This window comes from Ptychodera flava, unplaced genomic scaffold, assembly GCF_041260155.1.
Source record: "Ptychodera flava strain L36383 unplaced genomic scaffold, AS_Pfla_20210202 Scaffold_35__1_contigs__length_1935909_pilon, whole genome shotgun sequence".
Lineage (NCBI taxonomy): Eukaryota > Metazoa > Hemichordata > Enteropneusta > Ptychoderidae > Ptychodera > Ptychodera flava.
This window is the reverse complement of record NW_027248357.1, coordinates 414,939-438,700: the sequence shown is the minus strand read 5'-3', so window position 1 is coordinate 438,700 and position 23,762 is coordinate 414,939. Positions and strand designations below refer to the sequence as shown.

Genomic DNA, 23,762 nt, shown 5'->3' with positions numbered 1-23,762 from the left:
CGTACCTAAATTTTCCTCTTTACAAACAATTAGGTCATCAACGGCTAGTAGAATTTCCTACTCAGAGTCAGTGTGACAGAAAATTTTGACCTTACTGAAATGAGAGTCCCAATGCTTCTCAGTGGATGAAAATGTTACAGAGGATAGTTCTTGCAATAGTAACAAAATTTAAAATTGGTGTTTAAAAAGGAGAGACAAGATGCATGAGCTCCTAGTAGTCCTGTTTCAAAATCAGGTCCATGACATATGTACCAACATCAGTGATTGGTTCATCTGGTAATTTAAGGTCCATTTGCGTTACGCTGATTGGTGGGACCTCATGCGTTAGGTCTCATTACTATGTATTATTCACTTTACAGCTCTCTGATTGGTTAATGTGTAGGTCCGGTCCTCCAGTGTTCACTGCCTCATTATGCAATGTCCCACGTGCTTCCTGGCTACCGCTGAAGTAATACGTTTTTCGTGATGTTCACGGATCGGCCGAAAGTTACAACGAAAAATGCCCGACAAACCTTCATGCGTTAAATTTCCATGTTTTTACTTATTCCTGTCCCTTTATGCATTACAGGCATGTTGGCTCGTTGTTTTCCAATTGTTGGTTACGTACAAAGTTCACGCTTTTCATTTTCATTTTGATTTGACGGGGGCATTGGCCGCATCGACAACAGTGAGGCCTGTGAATGACAAGAGGAAACAATAGAGCTTCAAGGGAAACACATGGGGTTCATTATATAATTCAGTAAGCCGTTTACCATGTTCCAAGATCGCAAATTGTGACTGTGTGAGAACAGTTGTTCGCAGTCAACTGACTGCAGCTGGTGCCAGCCGTCATAGATTCTTGTGGGTCAGTCGTACCGGTCGTAACCTACATATACCGATCTTTGGACAGACATGTATGAATATCTTTCTCGCAAACTCTTGGAGAAATGCAAAATTGACTTGATCAAGAAATTTATCAGAGCACTTAGCTAACTTGCTAGAATCCACAAACACTCTCTAAAGATTATTCAACCTAGTATAAGATTATGTCCGTTTATACCGTAGTGTATTCACTGATTTGCATGGTCCTAAAATTACTAATTTCGTTCAAAATTACTCAATACATATATATATATTATATATATATATATATATATATATATATATATATATATATATATATATATAATATATATATATATATATATATATATATATATATATATATATATATATATATATATAAATAGATTACTTCAAGTATAAAGTAATGAGATAGAGTCTGATAGAGTCTCTATCTGAGGATTGCGTGTTTAGCGCAACATCCTGCATATTTTAGGCAGTTCTCTTTACTTTCACTCATAAAAAAATAAAAAGTGCATAAATCTGTACGCAATCAATGGAGCAACACATTAAAGTCGCTTTTCTCCTAGTGATAAACAAACTTGATGTGTCTTTGCAAACTAAAACAGTACAGTGGGATCGAGCTGCGACCACGTGCAGGCATCATCCAAAAGTACATGGGACATTGCATAATGAGGCAGTGAACACTGGAGGAGCGGACCTACACTTTAACCAATCAGGAAGGTGTAAATTGAATAATACATAATAATAAGACCTCTCTCCAATGACTGCTCCGAAAGTGGACCTTAGAGAAGCGGATTAACCAACCAGAGTATGCAGTACATGTGTGTAGGACGTGCAATGTAGGTCATTTTGAAACAGGACTACTGCAACATGTGTCAATTATGACAACGTACCCTGTCTTTTCTCTTAACACTAAACTTTTCCCATAAATTGGTCTGTTATTCATGCTAACAGGTTTTGTCCCTTTCAAACTGATGCCATGATGGTTGTGATAATTTCTCTTATGGTAATTGTAGTAGTCACAATGTGAAAGGCAATGAAATATTAAGAGAAGAGTTTTAGCTGTAAATGTATTCCAATCAATGCCAAAGTGCTCTTTTGAAATGATAATAGTATGTCACTGTATCTAAGAATAACTCACCGAATAGACACCTCCACTTGATGAAACTGGGGAGACAGCCGTAGAATCTGCAGAAAGATGACTGCTGGCATCTAAACAATCTGGAACATGAAGAGCAGTATTCAGTTCTCCCTTTTCCAGAGTTGAACTTTCTACTTCATCTTGATGGTGACTACCATTAAATGTATTCACTTCAATTGGTTGAACATTGGTGATTTCATCCTTTGGATGACATCTTCTTTCAACATTTCAATTTCTCTATTTTCAATTTCTCTATCGGTTTTATAACTGTGGCAAGATTCACTGCTATTGTTCTCTGTTTCCTCTTCTTCATTCAGAGTGCTACATAAATGCCCAATACCTTCATCACTATCATGGGGAGAACTTTTCTGACTGACAGTCTCAAGGTCAATATTTTCACTTAAACTTCTCCCACTCTCAGTTTCTAAGGTATCTTGCCGAGGGCTTTTACTCCGTGGTATGTCATGTGGCATTGACTTTGGTATTTCTTGTATGATATCCCTGACTTCTGTTATTTTCATCATCTTCCCTGTTTTCCATTTCAACTTTGTCTGCAACAGTACCATTCTGTAAATATTCCCCATCATCTTCAACTTCAAAGACATCATTTTCTAGATCATTATCCTGTGATGCCTCTCTGTGTAGTGGTATTTGACCATCCAAACTATTGTCAGACGACAACTTTGCAAGATTAGCTGCTTGAATTTCACGATCCCGTTGTTTTACAATCGCTTCTACAGCAAGCCATTCAGTCATGGTTTGTTCATAAGATTGTCTAACTGACTCATCATGCCTGTTTCTGTCGTCTTCTAACCAGCCAAAGTCATAATGCCCCAACAAATATGGCCAAACCTAAGTGACAATAACAAGAGAAACACATATCATTGAAAGTATTATGAAGTTGAGGTAGAGCAATAGCATTATAATCTTAAGAATTTTGAAATGTAAACATTACATTCAGAATGTGTGGGATTAACCAGTTGGACTCCTTTTCATCATCCAACAATGCCATTATAAGAGCACTTGTAACTTCAAAGTCAAACAACTGACAGGCAAAAATTGAAAAAAACGATATTTATACTACAGAAATTAGCCCAATTCCCTGTTTCAAAGACTTGAATGTTTTAAATTGTGAATGAAATTGCTGAATTTTTTACCTACACTTGCAACAATTGTCAGTGACTTCAATTAGGACAGATACTACGGCCGTCATAAAGCAATCCTTCAAAGCAGCCAGTCATGTACATTGTATATTTAAAAACTATCTACCGTTGATTGACCAATCAGAGTGCTCAATTCAGGGTGTTTTATTACTCGTAAAGCCTTGGTCACCAAATTCCAGAAACGAATGACAGCGCCGTAGTAAAGTACTGTCCAATCAAAAGTGAACATGTCATATTCTGTAGACATCTGGTACGTTCTTTCCCTACTATTCAACTTTGGTAACAAAGCGGAAACCAGCTGCAACACAAAATCTGCGGTGGTACAAACATAAACTAATGTGCCCTAGGGCATTTATAGGATGTTCCATTACATTGGAAGGCTATTTCACAAATAAAAGTTTAATTCATATCCTAAACATGTTACATTGACAAAGGGGACGGTTGACATTAACACATTGAAAACGAAACTATATCAGTTAGGGGCGATAGTTTTAAGTCGGATAAAACCCTCGTACTCGGGCTCTTCTGGCATATACAATCCAACCCTACGATAAAATGTCTCGGCCTGCGGCCCTCGACATTTTATCGTTGGGTTGGACTTTATATACCAGAAGAACCCTTGTACTCGGGCTTTATCCTATACAAATTGTACACTCATAAAGATACTCACAGAGTAGCATGATGGTATCAGATCAAGGACACATCAACATGTACCACACACATTCATATCTTAAAATAAGTCACTATTTTGTAAAGGCCGTTTCTAATTTTCCTAAAACTTTATTTTTCCTCACATTTATGATATGTTAATCCAGATGGCTGACATCCTAGAAAAACTGCACACAATGGGCCGGGGTTAACTCTAAAACAGTATGAAGAGTGGCAAATGCAAGATTATTGTATGCCATTTCTCTAAAGACTATATCAAACTCAATGTGATTGCACAGACTCAATGCCATCATGTGTATTTCAACATTAAATCATCTGGATACATTTGACACTTCTGAGTTGATTCAAACAAATATGCTTGTAAATGTTAAAACTAGAAACAAATTTCTCATTTATATGCTGGAGATGAATGCTATTGAAAATGCTCCATACATAAATTTAACATAACATTTCCATGCCAAACTTGTGTTGTTTGAAGGACAGAAGTTCTTGCAAATCACAAGCCAGAGTAAAATGTTTATTATAGTGAAGAAGAGAGCACATACCTCATTTCGAATTTCATGGGTTACACCTCCTAAGTATACTAAGCGAAAAAGTTCCTCTTGATTTTTAACCTAAATACAAGTGATACATTTGACAAAATGAGAATTGATAAGTCTACACAAAAACAACAATTAAAATAGTAATCTTGCAGCTGGTATTGCTGTCAACAGTTATGTTAGTGGGAATGATGGCTTCAGCATACAGTATGTCAATTTACATTTGCTCAAATCTTTGTCAACACTCCAGATTACAATACAACTGTACAGACATGTAATATCTGTATGTGTACTACTGAACAAAATGACATGGCATGCAAACATTAATGTTAGACGCAGATTCACATTCTAGTGAAATTATATAACATCTGAACACATTGATTTTTACACTACCATACATTTGAATAACTTGCATTTTGACTTTGAATAGGGTCTTGGTGCTATCACGTTAGGTTTGCTAAATATGTGTGATAGAGGTCCCAAGCTAAATCCTATATCCTTGTATATCACATACTTTTGTTTGTCCTCAACGCTATACATCTCAACAGTACAATGTACTCAGACAAATCCTTAGTCTAGTATTTTGTTGAATATATCGTTGAAATATTGTTATAATATGTAACAAGTCATCGTGATGACACAGTCCCCACTTGTTAATGGGTACTTTGATTACATGTCCTCAGAGAGGATAGAGTCCTCTTCATTAATTAGGTCTGTGATAAAAATACTTTGATACAGATGACGCTCAATGGCCAAGAATGAGTTCCATGGTGATGAAAACATAAAACCAATGTAGGCCACCATCCTAAAGTTCAGAAAATGAGTCAACTAGGAATTAATCAACAGGATGTGCAAAACATTTGTGCACACAATTCTAACACTTGACAGATTATCACTGGTACCACATTTCATAAAGTTTGATGCAGTATTTACAACACTATGAGATCAACATCTGTATCAAGTTTCATCACATTTGACGTTGTATTAATTTATGGCTATATCACCCTAATTAGGAAAGTTCATTACTTATGCAATTACAAATTAATTAAAATGACACTGATAAATGTCTTTTTCAATGTTAAAGCAATGTGAGCTTAACATCAGTTATCATCTGTATAAAGTTTCATGAATTGATGCAGTACATATTTCTTGACATATCAGCCTACTTACAAAACTTAAATAATTGACATGTTACTGCTACATGACGTGAAACAAATTGACGAGCATATGTATGAAATACTCGTAGGTCAATGTCCTTGTACCAACTTTGAATGATACTGGTGGAAATATGTCTGATTATGGCTCTGTACATTTGAAAATTGTAACAAAATCACTGCCATGCAGCAATATTTGATCTTACTGTTTCAAAACTCAACACGTATATGTATGACGTAAGTCAATGTACATGTACCAACTTTGAATAAGATCAGTTGAGACTTGCCAGAGTTATGGCTCTCGACATGAAACAACCATAACAAAATTGCTACCATGTGGCCATATTGGACCATCTCGTGAAACCAATCGACATACATAAATAAGTCAATGTCCTTGTACCAACTTTGAATAAATTCGCTTGATACATGTCTGAGTTATGGTTCCAGACATGAAAAAATCGGAAAAAATGGCCACAAAACAAATCAATGTGCATATGTATGACATAGGTCACTGTCCTTGTACAATGATTAAAATTGGTGAATAAAATAAGTTGAGACATGCCCAAGTTTTGGCTAAGGACACGAAAAAATTGTAACAAAATGGCTGCCATGCAGCCATATTGGATCATATCATGAAACAAATTGACATACATATGTATGACATAGGTTAATGTCCTTGTACCAACTTTGAATAAAATCGGTTGAGATATGCCTGAGAGTATTATGGCTCTGTACATGAAAAAGTCGTAACAAAATGGCCGCAAGGCAGCCATATTGGATCGTATCACATAACAAATTGACATGCATATGTATGACATTAGTCAATCTCCTTGTACCAACTTTGAATAAAATCGGTCGAAACATATCTGAGTTATGGCTCTGTACATGAAAACATCGTAATAAAATGGCTGCCTAGCGGCCATATTGGATCGTATCACATAACAAATTGACGTATATATGTATCACAAATTGACGTGCATATCTATGACATTGGTCAATGTCCTTGTACCAAGTTTGAATAAAATCGGTTGAAACATGTCTGAGTTATGGCTCTGTACATGAAAAAATCGTAATAAAATGGCCGCCTGGCGGCCATATTGGATCGTATCACAAAACAAATTGACGTGCATATCTATGACATTAGTCAATGTCCTTGTACCAACTTTGAATAAAATCGGTTGAAACATGTCTGAGATTGGCTCTATACATGAAAAAATCGTAATAAAATGGCCGCCTGGTGGCCATATTGGATCGTATCACAAAACAAATTGACGTGCATATCTATGACATTAGTCAATGTCCTTGTACCAACTTTGAATAAAATCGGTTGAAACATGTCTGAGTTATGGCTCTATACATGAAAAAATCGTAATAAAATGGCCGCCTGGCGGCCATATTGGATCGTATCACAAAACAAATTGACGTGCATATCTATGACATTGGTCAATGTCCTTGTACCAACTTTGAATAAAATCGGTTGAAACATGTCTGAGTTATGGCTCTGTACATGAAAAAATCGTAATAAAATGGCCTCCTGGCGGCCATATTGGATCGTATCACAAAACAAATCGACGTGCATCTGTATGACATATGTAGTAATCCTTGTACCAAGTTTGAATGAAATCGCTTCTTGCATCTCTGAGATATCTGCGTGAACGGACGGACGCACACACACACGCACGCACGCACGCACGCACGCACGCACGCACGCATGCACGGACATGACCAAACCTATAAGTCCCCCCGGACGGTGTCCGTGGGGACTAAAAAGCGACATGAAAAGTGACAATTTTTGAGTAGCTTTTGTGCAAATATATATATCAATGTCTATGTTAAGTCAATTTCTTTGCCATTGTTTATGCTAAGGGTATGACACTGGAATTGCTTGTCACCAGAGATGGCTTAATCATGGATAATACTGTCTACTCCAGTGGTCATGGTGAAATGATGGAAGTGATTTGACAAAAATGTGAATCTTATTTCAACATTACGTTTGACATGTAATGTTTGAGGTTCATTCTTGTTGATTTGTGATTCTTTTGCTGGGCTCCATCCTGTGCATAAACACTCCATGTGACCACTCATGTGAAGTTGAAATATATGAATATCAATTTTCACAGATTAGGTAATCTTTCATCAGTCCCCATGGACATCATCCGGGGGGACTTATAGGTTTGGTCATGTTCGTGCGTCCGTGCATGCGTCTGTCCGTTCACGCAGATATCTAAGAGATGCCTGGACCGATTACATTCAAACTTGGTACAAGGATTACTTCATACGTCATACATATGCACATCAATTTGTTTTGTGATACGATTCAATATGGCCGCCATGCGGCCATTTTAATATGATTTTTTCATGCACGGGGCCATAACTCAGGCACATCTCAACCGATTTTATTCAAAGTTGGTACAAGGACATTGACCTATGTCATGCATATCCACATTGATTTGTTTTGTGATACGATCCAATATGGCCGCCAGGCGGCCATTTTAGTACGATTTTTTCATGTACGGAGCCATAACTCAGGCACATCTCAACTGATTTATTCAAAGTTGGTACAAGGACATTGACCTATGTCATGCATATCCACATTGATTTGTTTTGTGATAGTGGTGATAGTGGTATCATTTATATATATATATATATATATATATATATATATATATATAAAATACCGTCAATGACGCTGTACCTTCTCTAATGTGTGGCCAGGTCAGGTAATTGGTTGTTGGCATGGAGTTGTTGGTAAATAGTTGATGATGTAGGGGCATGAGGTGGGATATGGACCCAAAGAACCCAAAAGATGATTAAATACATCAATCAAAAAATTCTAAGCTACAGTATAAACTGCCTAAAGATAGTTCAATGTGGAAAAAGTTAAATAATTCAAAATAAGAATTAACAGTCCAAAATAGTAATGACGCACTTCCCTACTGACCTGAGTGCATGTGATATACACAACCTGGCATCTGTAAATTAAATGTATACCAAGTGATCATTTTAAGTCACTTTTAACTGTTTTTAATGGATTTTCCAAAGAGTCCTGTGGAAATGATGAAAAACGCTTATCTGGTCTTGTGTTTGTAAAACCTCATGGCTGATAATTGTCATAGTATTGAAAAAAAATTGAAAGTGAAGAAATTACTGTTTTTAATAGGCATATTTTCCTTGAAATACATGACCGTGTAAAGAATATATGCTAAAAATGTTTAAGAGTAAATTTCTTTTCAAAAAAATAATTTAATCTGTGACCAAAGGATTTTTATTCTTTGAGTTTACAAATTCACACATTGCAATTTGTTCAATCATCTTGTGCAGTGCAAAATTTATAAAATGACTGAAAAACAAAAAAAATTGGCAGAATTACTGTCTTTGTGATGTACAATTATGGGTTGACATCACGATAATTGTTAATCTGTTCGAAGTACTACTATACTTTAATTAAAAAAGAAAAGTTCATGCAGAAACGGTAACATATATTGTCAGCAATGTAGTGTTAATTTTGACTTTACATCAAAATATGCCTTTGCCGGATACCAAATATATAGGGCGAAATATCAAAATCAGCCATGTTCAGCAAAATCCACACAACAGCATTGATCCTTTTCTAATTTGATTTGATTTGCTTATGTTATCCTTGTATGACGGTCAGTACAATATGGAACTTGAACACAACACAGTGAATAAGTATGCTGTAAATGAAATGGTGTGGCTGCATCCACATGCAGCAATAGAAGTGCCTTTGTCTCTCACCCCTCATTTCCAACCTGTCCCATCCCTGAAAAATAGTTTGGTCTTATATTTATAATGTTAATAATTTCTGTATTTGTTAAAATGTGCGCATCTCAAAACTTTTGATCATAAACATTTTCATTGTTTTTTATAGCTGACCAGTCAGTTAACCTGTTTATTTTGAATATTTGCGCATTTTTCCTCAGTATTTGACATTTTCAGAATACCTTCAATCTGTCATTTTCTAAATGTTTAAATGCTCCTTTGTGTGGTCAAGCTTTCCACAAGCATCAAATGTGGTACTTCATATAGGAAGGTCTGCCTCTAGAGGGCGGGCATCATGAACAGTGTTTGTTAGTTATTTCCTCCACATAAACTTCTGATTGTACTGTAAACAATGAACATGGCCGACGTCCGATTTTCCTGTCTAAAACTTTCACTGGTTCTGTCTCAGGCTCTCAGCTAGGCGACTGATGCCGTATGTTGTGGGTTCGAATCCGATTGAAAACTATCCGTATTTTCACTCATTTTCGTTCATATGACTCTGAACTCCAGGAAACGATTGGGAAGAAAGAGTTATCTTGAAATATTGAGGTACTCGCCGATATTTTGCAAAATTAAATGAGAAAAAATGCAAGGAAAATGCCGACAGGCTTACACAATGACCGTATTCAGACTCAGAGGCATATGATCATCTGCAGTTTATGCAACAGGCCCATATCACGTGAGGCCATGAGGGGATATCTACGCAACTCAGTACCAAACACTAGCGCACACAGAGTGAGCAAACACAAAGTGAGTACCCCTAATGTCAGCTCAGTAGTCTGTATTAGATCGTAGTCAACTAAGAAACCTTGAGAAAGGCTTAACACTGTGGCTATGCCGCCAAGTCCCTTTGGATTTTTGTCACAGCTCAAAATCGTTCTCCTACACCTCAACCTGAGCCATAAACACCCCCACCAGTTTATGATATGACCCATCACAATAGCATGACGTCAACGGATCTTGACAGACGGAAGTCTTGACAGACGGAAGAAGTTGACACCAGCATACTGGTTTTCAACTCTAATACCTTCTCTGTCTATAAATAGACACGAGAAGTAATAAATTAATTGCTAGTTTGCATTTACATAATGGATTTTTGTTTTTAGGGTGAATGTCCAAGGTACTGTATCAAACTTTATGAAATATGGTACCAGTGATTAATCTGTCAGTGTTAGGATAGGATGCAAAAATGTTTGGCAGCATCCTGTTGATTACGTACTAATTGATTCATTTTCATTACCTTTTGTAATTAGTATGGCAGCTTACATTATGTTTTCACCACCATGGAACTCATTTTTGGCCATTTAAGGCCCCATCTGTATCGCAGTATTTTTAATCACAGACCTAATTAATGAAGAGGACTCTTTCCTCTCAGAGGACTTGTAATTAAAGTACAAGTGGGGACTGTGTCATTGTCAATGACTTGTTTTTTCATGTCTCTCAAATTGAAATAAAAAATCTTCAGTATGAAAACTTTGAACTGACCTGTCCATCTTCTTGCAGCATTGACCACTTTTCAATGGTAAGTCCATCATGATCATTGGAAAGACTATCAGCAGGCACTGCAGAATTGTGAACCAATCCTGAGAGATGTGTTCGGACAGTATGTAAATGACGACAGTGAGCAAGCCCTGAAATATATGATATCCATGATGTTCTCATTGCCTGATAACAACAGAGGCCTAATATTCTTGTTATACAACAGTTGATGCCAGTCATTATGTATAAATGAGAAGACTGATAAAATGAAATACAGATAATCAGATTTATGGGCATAGCAAACATTCCATGCATTCATTATGTAACTATGATGACTGTTACAAAAAGATAAACAGATTAATCTACATACTATACCCCCACCAGCATAAATTTTCAAGACTGGTAAGTGTAATGAATATTAACATACTTTTCGTGTAAATTGATGTGTCCATGTTAATAGCCTCATCCAAATTATGTTAAATGCTTATTGCCATTAATTATGGTATTCATGAAACTAAAAGGTACTGAAAACATGTTTATTCAACAAACAAACAGTTTGCCCGAGTATGTATAAACACTGAGTGAAATTGTATTTACCAGAGAGATTATTGATGTGTGCAATTGATATGGTAAGTTTTGACTGACAAGAGACAAATTATGGAATGACATTTACGACATTGCAAAATAAATGACCTTACTTAAAGTCTGGGCATGACATAATGCTGAAGCAACTTTAGCCGAAAAAAACATTAACTTACATCCATAAAAAGCCCTTGAAATGATCTGTTTCTTCATGGTATCACAAAGAAGTCTTATAGATGCTCTGTAATTAATAAAAATGGTATTTAATGAAATCGGAGTGACATTAAGATGCCTAGCCTCCATTTTATTTCATGGAAATCCGAGTGATATTAAGATGCCTAGCTTCCATTTTATTTCAGAAATAAACTGCTTTATTGTCAGTGACAGCAATTAAGAAATCATTTACACTAGTACACAAATACACCAAATATATACTAATACAATCAGTTCCTAATCCCTGCTTTTGACACCAGTTCTTGTTGACATTTATCATTAATATGTGATTTGTTCTCCTTTGAAAATTGTGTTCTGTATTTAATTTGTAAGAAAGTTGTGTTTGTTGATTTCATGTAGAATATATTTGCGCTAGGCTTACTGTATATCACTTTTCTGTGTAGATTTTGCATGTAGCAATGAGTAGTGAACTTTGGCTTTACATCAATATGAATGTTAACTAAGGGATAAAACCAACATAAACCTACAAACAAAATCTTTTTGTCAGACAGTCCAACTTTAAGTACAAGGCTTAGTGTGGGGGAGGATAAAACATGTAAATGACTTAGTTTTAAAGCCATGGAGCTTTATATAGGGTAGGGCCGTGACAGGGGTTTTCACAGAGAATCCTAGCATAGCATTTATACAGAACCTTAGAAGTATTTCTGGTATAACAGGTCTCCAAAATTCAACATGGATAATAGGGCTGACACATGTTAGTAAGAGTGAGACAGTATGCATCTACACTCAAACCATTCATCTACGCTAATAATAATATACACTATGGCTTCAGAAAAAGGGATTGGCAGATAGTCAGTGTTCTGTGCATGTTATTCCATTAGTCTACCTTATTTATTCGTTCATTATTTCTTTGCACTTGTTTATTGTCTCTTCAGTGTTCATTTATTGACTTGGGTCCACAGCCACAGCAACTGACCACATGCTTGAACTAACAATTGTTCATTGTTTCTTCAGTGTTCATTTATTGACTTGGGTCCACATGCTGACAATATGCTTGCTCCGACACTTATAACAGAACTTTGACTACACAAAACCTCAATTAAAGATCCCTTAGCTGTATCATATATCTTTGGTCAATTTTTTTATTTTGTTTGTTCTGTGTATCATCTGCAGTTTCTGGTTTGAATCCCTGAACCATGGAGAAATTCCTAATATTTAGCTCATAAATATACCCTATATGAGTATAATCTGCATTATTATTGTTTAAATTTTGTATTCAGGTCCGGACTAGTATACATTTATCAACAATAACAATGGTCATTTCACATGGACACCGGGCATGGTCATGATGATCGAATTATAGTACAAGCGACCAAGCAGCCGATATAGCTCCGCTGTGTTTATGTAGAGAATAACTTTTTTTGACACATGTTGATGAAGAAGGTGGAAATCTATGAATAGCTCATTTCAGTGACCAGAAAAAAAGTGGCTAAAATAGCTGCAAAAATACACAATTGAAGATTTCATCATAATTTGAAAATATCACATCGGATCATCCCTAAGAAAATGTCAACCACAGCTATCTGACAACTAGTTTTTTTCTGAATAAAATTTTCTGACCAAAAAATGGCAAAAATTGTCCAAAAATACAAAATTGCAGATTTCACCATAATTTAATATATCATATATTACAATAATCCCTTGGAAACTGTATACCAAATATCAAAGCTATCACCTTGCAGTTTTTGAGAAACAAATTTTTTGACCAAAAATGGCAAAAATTGCCCCCAAAATACAAAATTGCACATTACATCAGAAATTCAATATATATTACTTACTTTATCTGTAGAAACCTGTATACCAAAATTCAAAGCCAGTAGACCTTTTTTTTTATTGAGAAACACATTTGTGACCAAAAGTGGCAAAAATTGCCCAAAAAATACAAAATTGCAGATTTCATCATAATTTCAATAAATATCATTTAGTTCATCTATAGAAACCTGTATACCAAATTTCAAAGCTATCAGATGAGTAGTTTTGGAAATACACATTTTTTGACCAAAAATGGCAAAAATTGCCCCAAAAATACAAAATTGCAGATTTCATCATAATTTCAATAAATATCATTTAGTTCATCTGTAGGAACCTGTATACCAAATTTCAAAGCTATCAGATGAGTAGTTTTGGAAATACACATTTTTTGACCAACAATGGCAAAAATTGCCCCAAAAATACAAAATTGCAGATTTCATCATAATTTCAATAAATATCATTTAGTCATCTGTAGAAACCTGTATACTAAATTGTAAAGCTATCAGATGAGTAGTTTTGGAAATACACATTTTTTGACCAACAATGGCAAAAATTGCCCCAAAAATACAAAATTGCAGATTTCATCATAATTTCGCTAAATATGATTTAGTTCATCTATAGGAACCTGTATACCAAATTTTAAAGCTATCAGATGAGTAGTTTTGGAAATACACATTTTTTGACCAAAAATGGCAAAAATTGCCCTAAAAATACAAAATTACATATTTCATCAGAAATTCAATATATATTACTCAGTTCATCTATAGGAGCCTGTATACCAAATTTCAGATGAGTACATTTTGAGAAACACATTTTTTAACCAAAAATGGCAAAAATTGCCTTAAAAATGCAAATTTGCATATTTCTGCGCAATTTGAATAAATCTGAAATAGATCATCCCTAAGGACCTATGTATCAAATATCAAAGCTGTCTGACTGGTAGTTTTGAAAAAGAAGATTTTTAAAGATTTTTTTACCAAAAACGACAAAAATTGCCTTAAAAATACAAATATGCAAATTTCACCACGATTTGAACAAATCTGACTGAAGTCACCCTAAGTAAACTGCATATCAAATTTCAAAGCAATCGGACAAGCGGTTTCAGAGAAGATTTTTTTACCAAAAACAGCAAAAAATGCCCCAAAAATACAAATATGCAAATTTCACCAAAATTTGAACAAACTTAAGTGAGGTCACCCCAAGTAAACTGCACATAAAATTTCAAAGCAATTGGACTCGCGGTTTCAGAGGAGAAGGCAATTGTTGACGGACGACGACGACGGATGACGACAACGGACAACGACGGAAAATCAACCTATTTGATAAGAGCGCATGAAAAACAAGACTCTGTTCCAAAATAGAGTTTATTTCTAAAACTTCGATGTTTCGATTCCACACTCTATTTGATAAGCTCCGCGTCGCTGACAGGGGAGCTAAAAATTCTGTAGTTGATACGTTGAAACAGAGTAGTGAAAAATAGTGTCACTGTCTCCCATTTTACAGAGATACTAAGTACTGGTACACACATGACATTGCATTCTAGGATCAAGACTATCATGTTTTACAGCAATCCAACAAATACTTTGGGAGAAAATGATTTTTTGACAAAAATGGGAAAAATTGCCCCAAAACTACAAATATGAAATTTCACCACAATTTGAACAAATCTGACCAAGGCCAACCCTAGGATCATACATACAAGTTTTCAAGGCAATGGGATGAGCACTTTCAGAAATTTTTTTTGACAAAAAAAAGGAAAATCGCCCAAAAATACAACTTGCAAAATTTCACCACAATTTGAAGAAATGTAACTTACGTCACTATAAAGAGCCTGCATACCAAGTTTAAACCAAATTTGGCCAGTGGTTACAGACTTTTAGCAATTTGCAGGATTTTTCCTTTTTTCCCCTTCATTGCATATTTTTGACTTTGACATGTTTATTTCAACAAATTCACATCTCCACCCCTGGGGTCCACCTGTCCATTAAATACTAAGATGGTAGGTGCTGCCATTTTGGAGTTTTTAATGGGGACGGCCATACATCCGCACACATAACTAACATACATACATACATACATGCATACATACATACATACATACACACATACATACAGACAGACAGACAAACAGATAGACATGCATACATGCATACATTTATTTTTACAGCTTTTAACCTCCAACAGCCGACCAACTTGTCAATATCAGCTTGTTCAACTTGATACTACTGCTTATAATAATATAAACGAGAGTTAATTTCATTCTAATTAAAGTAAACAAGACTTGCTTTTCAAGATTTACGTCATAAAATATAGTGACAACATCACTGTTCGCTCCCATGTAGTTATCAAAACAAGTCAACAATTGAATGAAACATGGACATACATATACAGACAGACAGACAGACAGACAGACTGACATACACAGACTGGCACAGAGTGATGACATTGACCCCAAGTGTGCCTTGGCCCATGGAGAGTGATAAAGAGATAACAAACAGCTGAATGTAATGATAAAATATTTAAGTATAGGCCTATACAGACACTGAGAGTGAATATGTTACAGCAATTTGATTAGTTTCTTTTCCTTTTCTACTTCTGTGATAATCTTTAAGACAATCAATCTGCAAGGCAGTTTATGTATTGACAAATATGTTATCTTTTACAAGCACACAGTAAACTGTTCTTGATTTTCATTACAATATTTGACATAGACTGAAATACATAACATGCAACCAATGTTTACACTTTGCCCATACACCAGATACATGGAGAAATTTCAACATACAATCATCAACTCAGAAACCCTACAGGAAAAAGTAAACATTGTTCTCTTCCAGAACAGCTGGTACATCCACATCTGGGACAACTTACAAACTTAAGGGGACATTATTTGTATCTCTTGACTTTGTTTTTCATTTTTTCGATGACTGAAATCCCTGGTCAAATCAATAGGAGACCTAAATTGTGACTATGGACGGCTTCAAGGTTATGTATAACCACCTTTTGCTGTTTACGGCAAGGTTCAATGTTGGTAAGGGCGTTTGCGCGATTTGAACCAACCGCCATTATTAAACCTAAGCACATGACCAATATTACTACTCAACGTCAACCATCAAAGTACAGCTGGAACGTGAACGGCCTGTGACCTACACACCAACTTCAGCACAATGGATATCGAGAAGCACACGCGTATAAACAAATGAAACAAATAATCTTCTCACAATCTACTGTCAAATAATGAAACTAAGCAGGGCATTTGCTTGTAAGTTTGATTTTAGTATCGATGACACGGACTGTGAAACAAATAAACCATAGACGCAATTGGGTCAATGGCAAAACTAAATCGATATCAGATTGCTGTGGTGATAGTGAAACAGGTACAGAGTAGTGCATTTCTGTGCATTTGATCGTTGGCACATCTTCGTCAACTTTCAAGATTTTTAGGGCATTTTCTTGCCATTACGTTGGTTCGTTTTACAAACATGACATGATCACTTGTTGAACTTGGAAGCATCGCACTCGGACTGAACAGTGCACGTTGTAGCATTGGTGACGTCGTGACACCGCGCGGGCGAGCGCTGTCATTGATGTACTGCTCGTGAGTGGAGTCACCTCTCGACACACAAGATCTGTTTGAATGTTGTTATTCTTTGTGCTTTTGTAATTATTTGTATCAGTTGAATCGCATTTCGAACCAAAAGTGAGTACATCACAATGACAGTTGCCGAGACCCTATACGTCGCTTACGGCCTCCGTGTCTCTGACCCACTCCCAAAAGTGGGCTTTGCGTAAGTATTGAAGCGCAGCTGAGCACATCGTGTACCTAAGCCCTGCGTACAGGTCTGTGTGTTCCCGGCGTTATACGGCCTCCACGCCGTATAACGCCGGGAACACACAGACCTGTACGCAGGGCTAATCGTGTACCCAGCCGAGGTGGGTGTGCTCAAAAACGAAACTCAATGCAAGCTTGGGATTAAAAATGGGTTGTTTTTGGTGGAGAAACTGCAAGTGCTGCCAGCGATTTTGCACAGCCCTGCCACGCAGACGGTGACATGATGTACGTGTCAGTCGCCAAAGTACATTGCTTCAATTTTGCGATCACCTCGACAATAACGTGACTGTCTACTGAAGTTTATCCCTTCATTTTACTCTGTTTTCACATTTCTATGCCCACAGGCTTTGGACAAGTCTACATATGCATATGGAGGAACAAACGAGGCGAAAAAAATCCGTCACTATAGGCCTTGTAGTTGACTTCTTGCAGCTTGTAGGCATTTGAAATGCCTATTATAAAATGTGCTCTCCAGCAGCAAAGAATAGTATATCTAAGAGCAGGATTGGCCGTCAAGATCTCAATGAAACACTGACCGTCAAAATGTAACTGAGCAAACGGCATCGGTAATAGAGGGAATCCCGAAACTGCAATACTGCGCTTTCGACTTTCACTTCGCGTGGTTTATTTTTTTACACGCGGATGCTTACAGTGGCCCAGATAGCAGTGTGGTCTGATCGCAGGTACTAGGTCACCTTGCCAACTCTGAAGTTAAAAGTAGCCCATCATTAACCCTGACCCAAGGTTTTCTATACAGTGTACGCAAACGGGATGGAAGTTGTCTATGGTCGACCGTTTTTTAGACATCTTTCAGTCGGTCGAACAACATTATCAACTGCTCGTTTGCAACAATATAAGGTCAAAAGATACAAATAATGTCCCTTTAACCAATTACACAAGGATGATGACACAAGTTATAAAGTTAAACTGTGGTGAACTTGACTATTACTTTCAAATCCTTACCTAACTTGACAACTTAAACTAAAATACATGCATGTGCACAAAAATACATCGGGGTGGACCATTTGAAAGGGATGGTGTCTGGAAGATGGATGAGGTACATTATCTTTTTTATCCGATCCATTGTACATTCTTTTTTCCCCACTCTCCCACCTTTTCTTTTTGTCAACCTTCTCTGGCTGAATTTTTTATTGGCATTTGTTTGGAATTTTTTCAAAATCTGCCAGGATTTTTTTACCGCATTTCAACACCAAATACAGTTTACCATATCAAATGCTTACTAAATCACCAGATATATACTCTTAGTTCCAGTAGGTATAAAATTACCATAAAAAATCTTAAAAATTCAAAACGAAAGATATCCCAGTAAAACTGAAAGTTTCGCAAAGTTGCCCCAAAAATTCAAAATTCTGGATTTCAACTTAATTTCAATATATCTTATTAAAAATAGTGTCAATGACACTGTAGCTCCCATCCTGGACTATTTAGTGTTTGTTCTCTGGTCAGATATTTGAACATGTGTGAAAGGTATAAAGTGCATGAAGTGAAAATACTTAAATGTAATGTACTGGAGACAGTGAAATATGTTTAGTGTATTTATTCAGAATATAAAATGGAAAAAATACAGAATTAGAAATATCGAATACTGTGATACAACCATTAACTCAACAAGTCATTGACAATGACATAGTCCCCACTTGTAATAGGAGTATTAGTCTTGATGGGGCAGGGAAATGTGGTCATTAAGAAGTATCACTGGAGTGTATATGTTGAGATCTATGGGCACATAGGTCTATGTCGTTGTTCCCAATTTGAAACACATGAGGCATGTCTAAGTTATGGTTCTAAATTGGGAAAAAAGATCAGACCTTTAGCAGTATTGGCGCGCCAAGAAATACATATGTGCATAATAAATGAGGTGCAAGATGTGACATCTTAAGGTCTAATATCCTATCAAAATTGGAGGGTATAGAACTTGTGGTTACTGAGATATGCATATATATGTATAATCAAGGTCAAAGGTCATCGAGGTCACATGACATTTGAAAAAAAATTATATTGCCAATAAATCCCTATATGCCAAAAAAATCAGACCTCTAGCTTTTTTCGCTTGCCCAGAATTAGATGTGTGCATAATTAATGAGGTAAAGTGTGTGTTGTCATAAGGTCTCCCATCCTACTAAATACAAAGGACATAGCACTTGCGGTTACTTATTTATTGACATAAACATATATTTTAGGTAAAAGGTCATCGAGGTCATGTGACATTTGGTCAAAAAATTTCTCTCCTATAGTTATCCCTATATACCAAAAATCAGACATCCAGCTCTATTGGCTTGCTCAGAATGAGATATGTGCATAATTAATGAGGTACAGTATGTGGTGTCATAAGGTGTCCCATCATACAAACCAGATATGAACTGAATTGCCTCGCGTGCACATTTTGTAAAGTACTTCTTGGGGTATTGGCTTTTATGACATTACATTGTTTTTATTCCCGAAATTAATCCAATCTATCTAAATTTGACATATCCCCACTGTATTACGCAATGAAAAAAAAGAAAAGAAACCATTTGAAAAATTATGATCCAACAATATCTGTCGATGCAAGTGCAAATGGCTGAGCAGGCTCTTGACTGGCAGAGGTCGCGTTTGCGTATAAATTCTGCATATTTCACATAAAATTGCCATGTAGAACGAGTTGACCTACTTCACAGTATCTCAATGCGCCCAAAAACGATACAATCATCTGTGCCGCGCCGTGTAGCAGCAAAATGAGTTCGTGACCTTTGAAGTACGCGTTTCAAAAATAAATACCCATGGGAACCTGCTCACCACGCCACGCAACTCATGTACAGCTGACTATGGTGCACTTGTCAGGCGATGGTCGATGATTCTGGTTATTGCCTATATTGTCAAGTTCAATGCCTAATTTACGGAAACACGAACTCTGTCTAGTGTATTCGAAGCTCTGCGTACAGGTTGTGCACACGGCCTCTACCACGTGGTGTCCTGTGGACAGTGTGGTACAAGCCGTCGGCCTACCACCGTACCGCCGGGAAACGCAGACCTATTGTACGCAGGAGCTAGCCTACTGCTGCTGATTTAACATCAATGCCAACATGGAAATCTCATGAAAAATTTGTCATTGTTGGTTCTGTAGCTAATACAATCTTGAAAAGCAACTTAAAAGACACAGACTGTCAATACGTCGCCATAATATTATGCTGATCTCAGCGGAACCATGCCGGAATATAAATTCGCTGACACACACACAAGATTGAAAAGTGTCACTCTACATCTCATTCTCAGAGAAAAATGCATTGATCAAATATTATGACGCTTACCTTCGATAATCTAGCTTTTGGTTCGCTATGTCCAGAGTAACCCACACGATTCTTAAAGTCAAACGTCGACACGACGACATCAACAGTCAAAACTCAAGATTAGCGATCAGCGCGGCCGAGTGACTGAATTCAGAAATCACTTTGTGTAAAATGTTTTAGTATAGCGCCCTCAAACATACTTATTTAGCGTCCCATAGACTTATACAGGCCACAAATTTTCTTTTACTCATAACTTGATAAATTCGCAAAGCACAACCACCAAAACTAATTAGTTCTTGCAAATTTGAAGAACAAATTGTGTGTGAAATGTGATCGGAATCTGCCAAGCCGTTTTTGAGATATCGTGCTAACAGACAGACAGACACACACACAGAAACGCCTAAACCATAACCTCGCTGCGCGCATGCGCACGCGAGGTAAACATGAAGGGTGTAGCACTTGTGGTTACTGAGTTATGGACAAATATGTATATTTGAGGTCAAAGGTCATCGAGGTCACGTGACATTTTGTAAAAAAAATTGTATTGCTAAGTTATCCGTACATACAAAAATCAGACCTCTAGCTCTATTGGCTTGCCCAGAATTAGATATGTGCATAATTAATGAGGTACAGGATGTGTCATCATTAGGTGTCCCATCATACCAAATATGAAGGGTCTAGCTCTTGTGGTTACTCAGTAATGGACAAAATACGTATATTTGAGGTCAAAGGTCATCGAGGTTACGTGACATTTTGTCAAAAAAATTGTATTGCTAAGTTATCCCTATATACCAAAAATCAGACCTCTAGCTCTATTGGCTTGCTCAAAATTAGATATGTACATAGTTAATCACGTACAATATGTGGCGTCATAAGCTGTCCCATCATACCATATATGAAGGGTGGTAGCACTTGTGGTTACTGAGTTATGGACAAATATGTATATTTGAGGTCAAAGGTCATCAAGGTCACATGACATTTTGTCAAATATCCGAGATATCTGCGTGAACGGATGGACTCACGGATGGACGAACAGACGAACACGACCCAATCTATAAGCCCACTGGACTTCATCCGTGGGGGACTAAAATTGTGTCACTGCATCCTTTTTGCAATATGAATACGATGAGAAACTAAATTTTTATTTTTCGTGGCCTTATACATGGGAGTCTATGGAGATCTGCCTTATACATGGGAGTCTATGGACGTGGTAAACTAAAAATATGCAAATTTCACACGATTTGCCCAAATTTGGGAAAGGTCACTCCTATGCACTTCCATACCAAGTTTCAAATCAATCGGACTTGTGGTTTCAGAGAAGAAGATTTTTTGACCAAAAATGGGAGAAAATTACAAAAAAATTCATCAAAAATAGCAAGTCCAAGATACTGACCCAAGACATGCATAATCATTTCAGGTCAGCCCAAAGTACTTACATGCAAATATTTCATGTAATCTGCTCAGTGGTTATTGAGTTTTATAATTTTGACTGTTTGTTACATTTTTTCACTTAATTTGCATATTTTTGGCAATGACAACTTCATTTGAACAAAATCTCATCTACAGCCCATCATCCATGTACACACCAAATATCAAGATGAAATGTGCAGCGGTTTTGGAGTTTTTGATGTTGACGGACAGACATACAGACATTTCCCCAGCCTATAAGAATAGCTTCCATTGCCATATATACATATGGCTAATGGAGCTAACAAAAAACCCTTCGGACCGGTTTACTAAATATCAAGCAATCAGACTGGTAAATTTTGAGAAACAAATTTTTCGACCAAAAATGAGAAAAATTGCCTCCCAAAATACAAAATTGCAGATTCATCCTAATTTTAAATATATCAAATTAACATAAACCCTAGGAACCTGTACACTAGATATCAAAGCTACCAGATCAGAAGTTTTAGGAGAAAAATTTTTTGACCAAAAAAGGCAAAAATTAAATAATAATAATGGGTTCTTATATAGCGCTCATATCCACAAGTTCATGTGATCAAGGCGCTTTACAATTATTATTACCCCTGGTCACTGGACCTAATATGATACCACTCAACTCCCTGGGGAGCAAACAACAGCTCACATGTGCAGCCAATAAGCGCAGCAGAGCTAAACGCACACATTACAACCACTGTCCTACCAGGTACCCATCACTCCTGGGTGGGGAGAAGCAATGAGGAATAAAGTGCCTTGCTCAAGGACACAACACCATAGCCATGCCGGGGCTCGAACTCACCATCCTTTGATCGTGCGTCCACTGCTCTAGCCACTGGCCCATGATGCCTCCAAAATAAAAAAAAAATTGCCAGTTTCAACATACCTTCAATACATTATATTGAGATTAATCTTAGATACCTGTATACCCAAATACATGTATCAAAGCTATCAAATCAGCAGTTTTGGATTAAAAATTTTTTTATCAAAAATTGGGAAAATTATCCCAAAATTACAAATATGACAATATCAATACAATTTGTACAAACATGACTGAGGTCATTCTGAGGAACATGAATATTAAGTTTCATAGCAATCAGACGAGCGATTTCAGAGAACAAGATTTTTTGACTAAAAACGGAAAAAATACCCTAAAAATACAAACATGCAAATTTCATCCCAATTTTTGCACATATAATTTAGAATACCTAAAGAAATCTGCATACCAAGTTTCAACCAAATCTGACCAATGCTTACTGAGTTTTAGCCATTTGCAGGATTTTTCCTTTTTCCCCCTCATTTGCATATTTTTGGCACTGACATGTTCATTTGAACAAATTCACATCTCCACCCCTTGGTGCACCTGTACACCAAATACTAAGACAGTAGGTGCTACGCTTTAGGAGTTTTGATGTGGACGGACTAACAGACATACATACATACTTACATACATACCCGGTGGTGGCAGTCCCCGCGTTGGTGGGTACCCATGCGCGTTACCAAATTCACGGAAAAGGGGTGTTTTTTCTTCAGTCATCTCGGAGATTCTAGGTCCGTGAAATCGAGAAAAAGGGGTACTTTTTCAGAGTAACCTCCGAGATTAGGGGTAGTCCTTTCATAATCTCCCTAGGACACTAAATCTGGTCTAGTCTCACTCACAAAGAAAATGAAAAACAGTACGGTAACCGTACGTTTGTATGTATATATGAACTCCAGATCCAAACGGATAAGGGTGATGATTGTGTATGAATGTGACTAAAATCAGGTGAGGACAAACATTTGTGATGTATGTACATGTATACAAAGTCAACCTCCAGGGTCAACCCTGGAAGTCAACATACTAACCTCCTAGATTTCGAAAATA

The 23,762-nt window shown here is 36.7% G+C and overlaps 2 protein-coding genes across 2 annotated transcripts in view; both read right to left on the bottom strand.

Moving 5' to 3' along the window:
• LOC139127705 (small G protein signaling modulator 1-like) overlaps positions 1–23,762 on the bottom strand; it is a 276,762-nt gene that overhangs the window by 98,182 nt on the left and 154,818 nt on the right. The window contains 1 exon segment of the mRNA XM_070693601.1: positions 1,988–2,212. Within this exon segment, the coding sequence (XP_070549702.1) occupies positions 1,988–2,212 (225 nt within the window).
• On the bottom strand, positions 2,191–11,588 carry LOC139127732 (small G protein signaling modulator 2-like). Its single transcript, XM_070693622.1, has 4 exons — positions 11,530–11,588; positions 10,778–10,923; positions 4,365–4,433; positions 2,191–2,839 (listed from the first exon to the last, which is right to left on the bottom strand). Exons 1-4 carry the CDS (start codon positions 11,564–11,566, stop codon positions 2,450–2,452), a joined length of 642 nt encoding a protein of 213 aa, XP_070549723.1. The 5' UTR covers positions 11,567–11,588; the 3' UTR covers positions 2,191–2,449.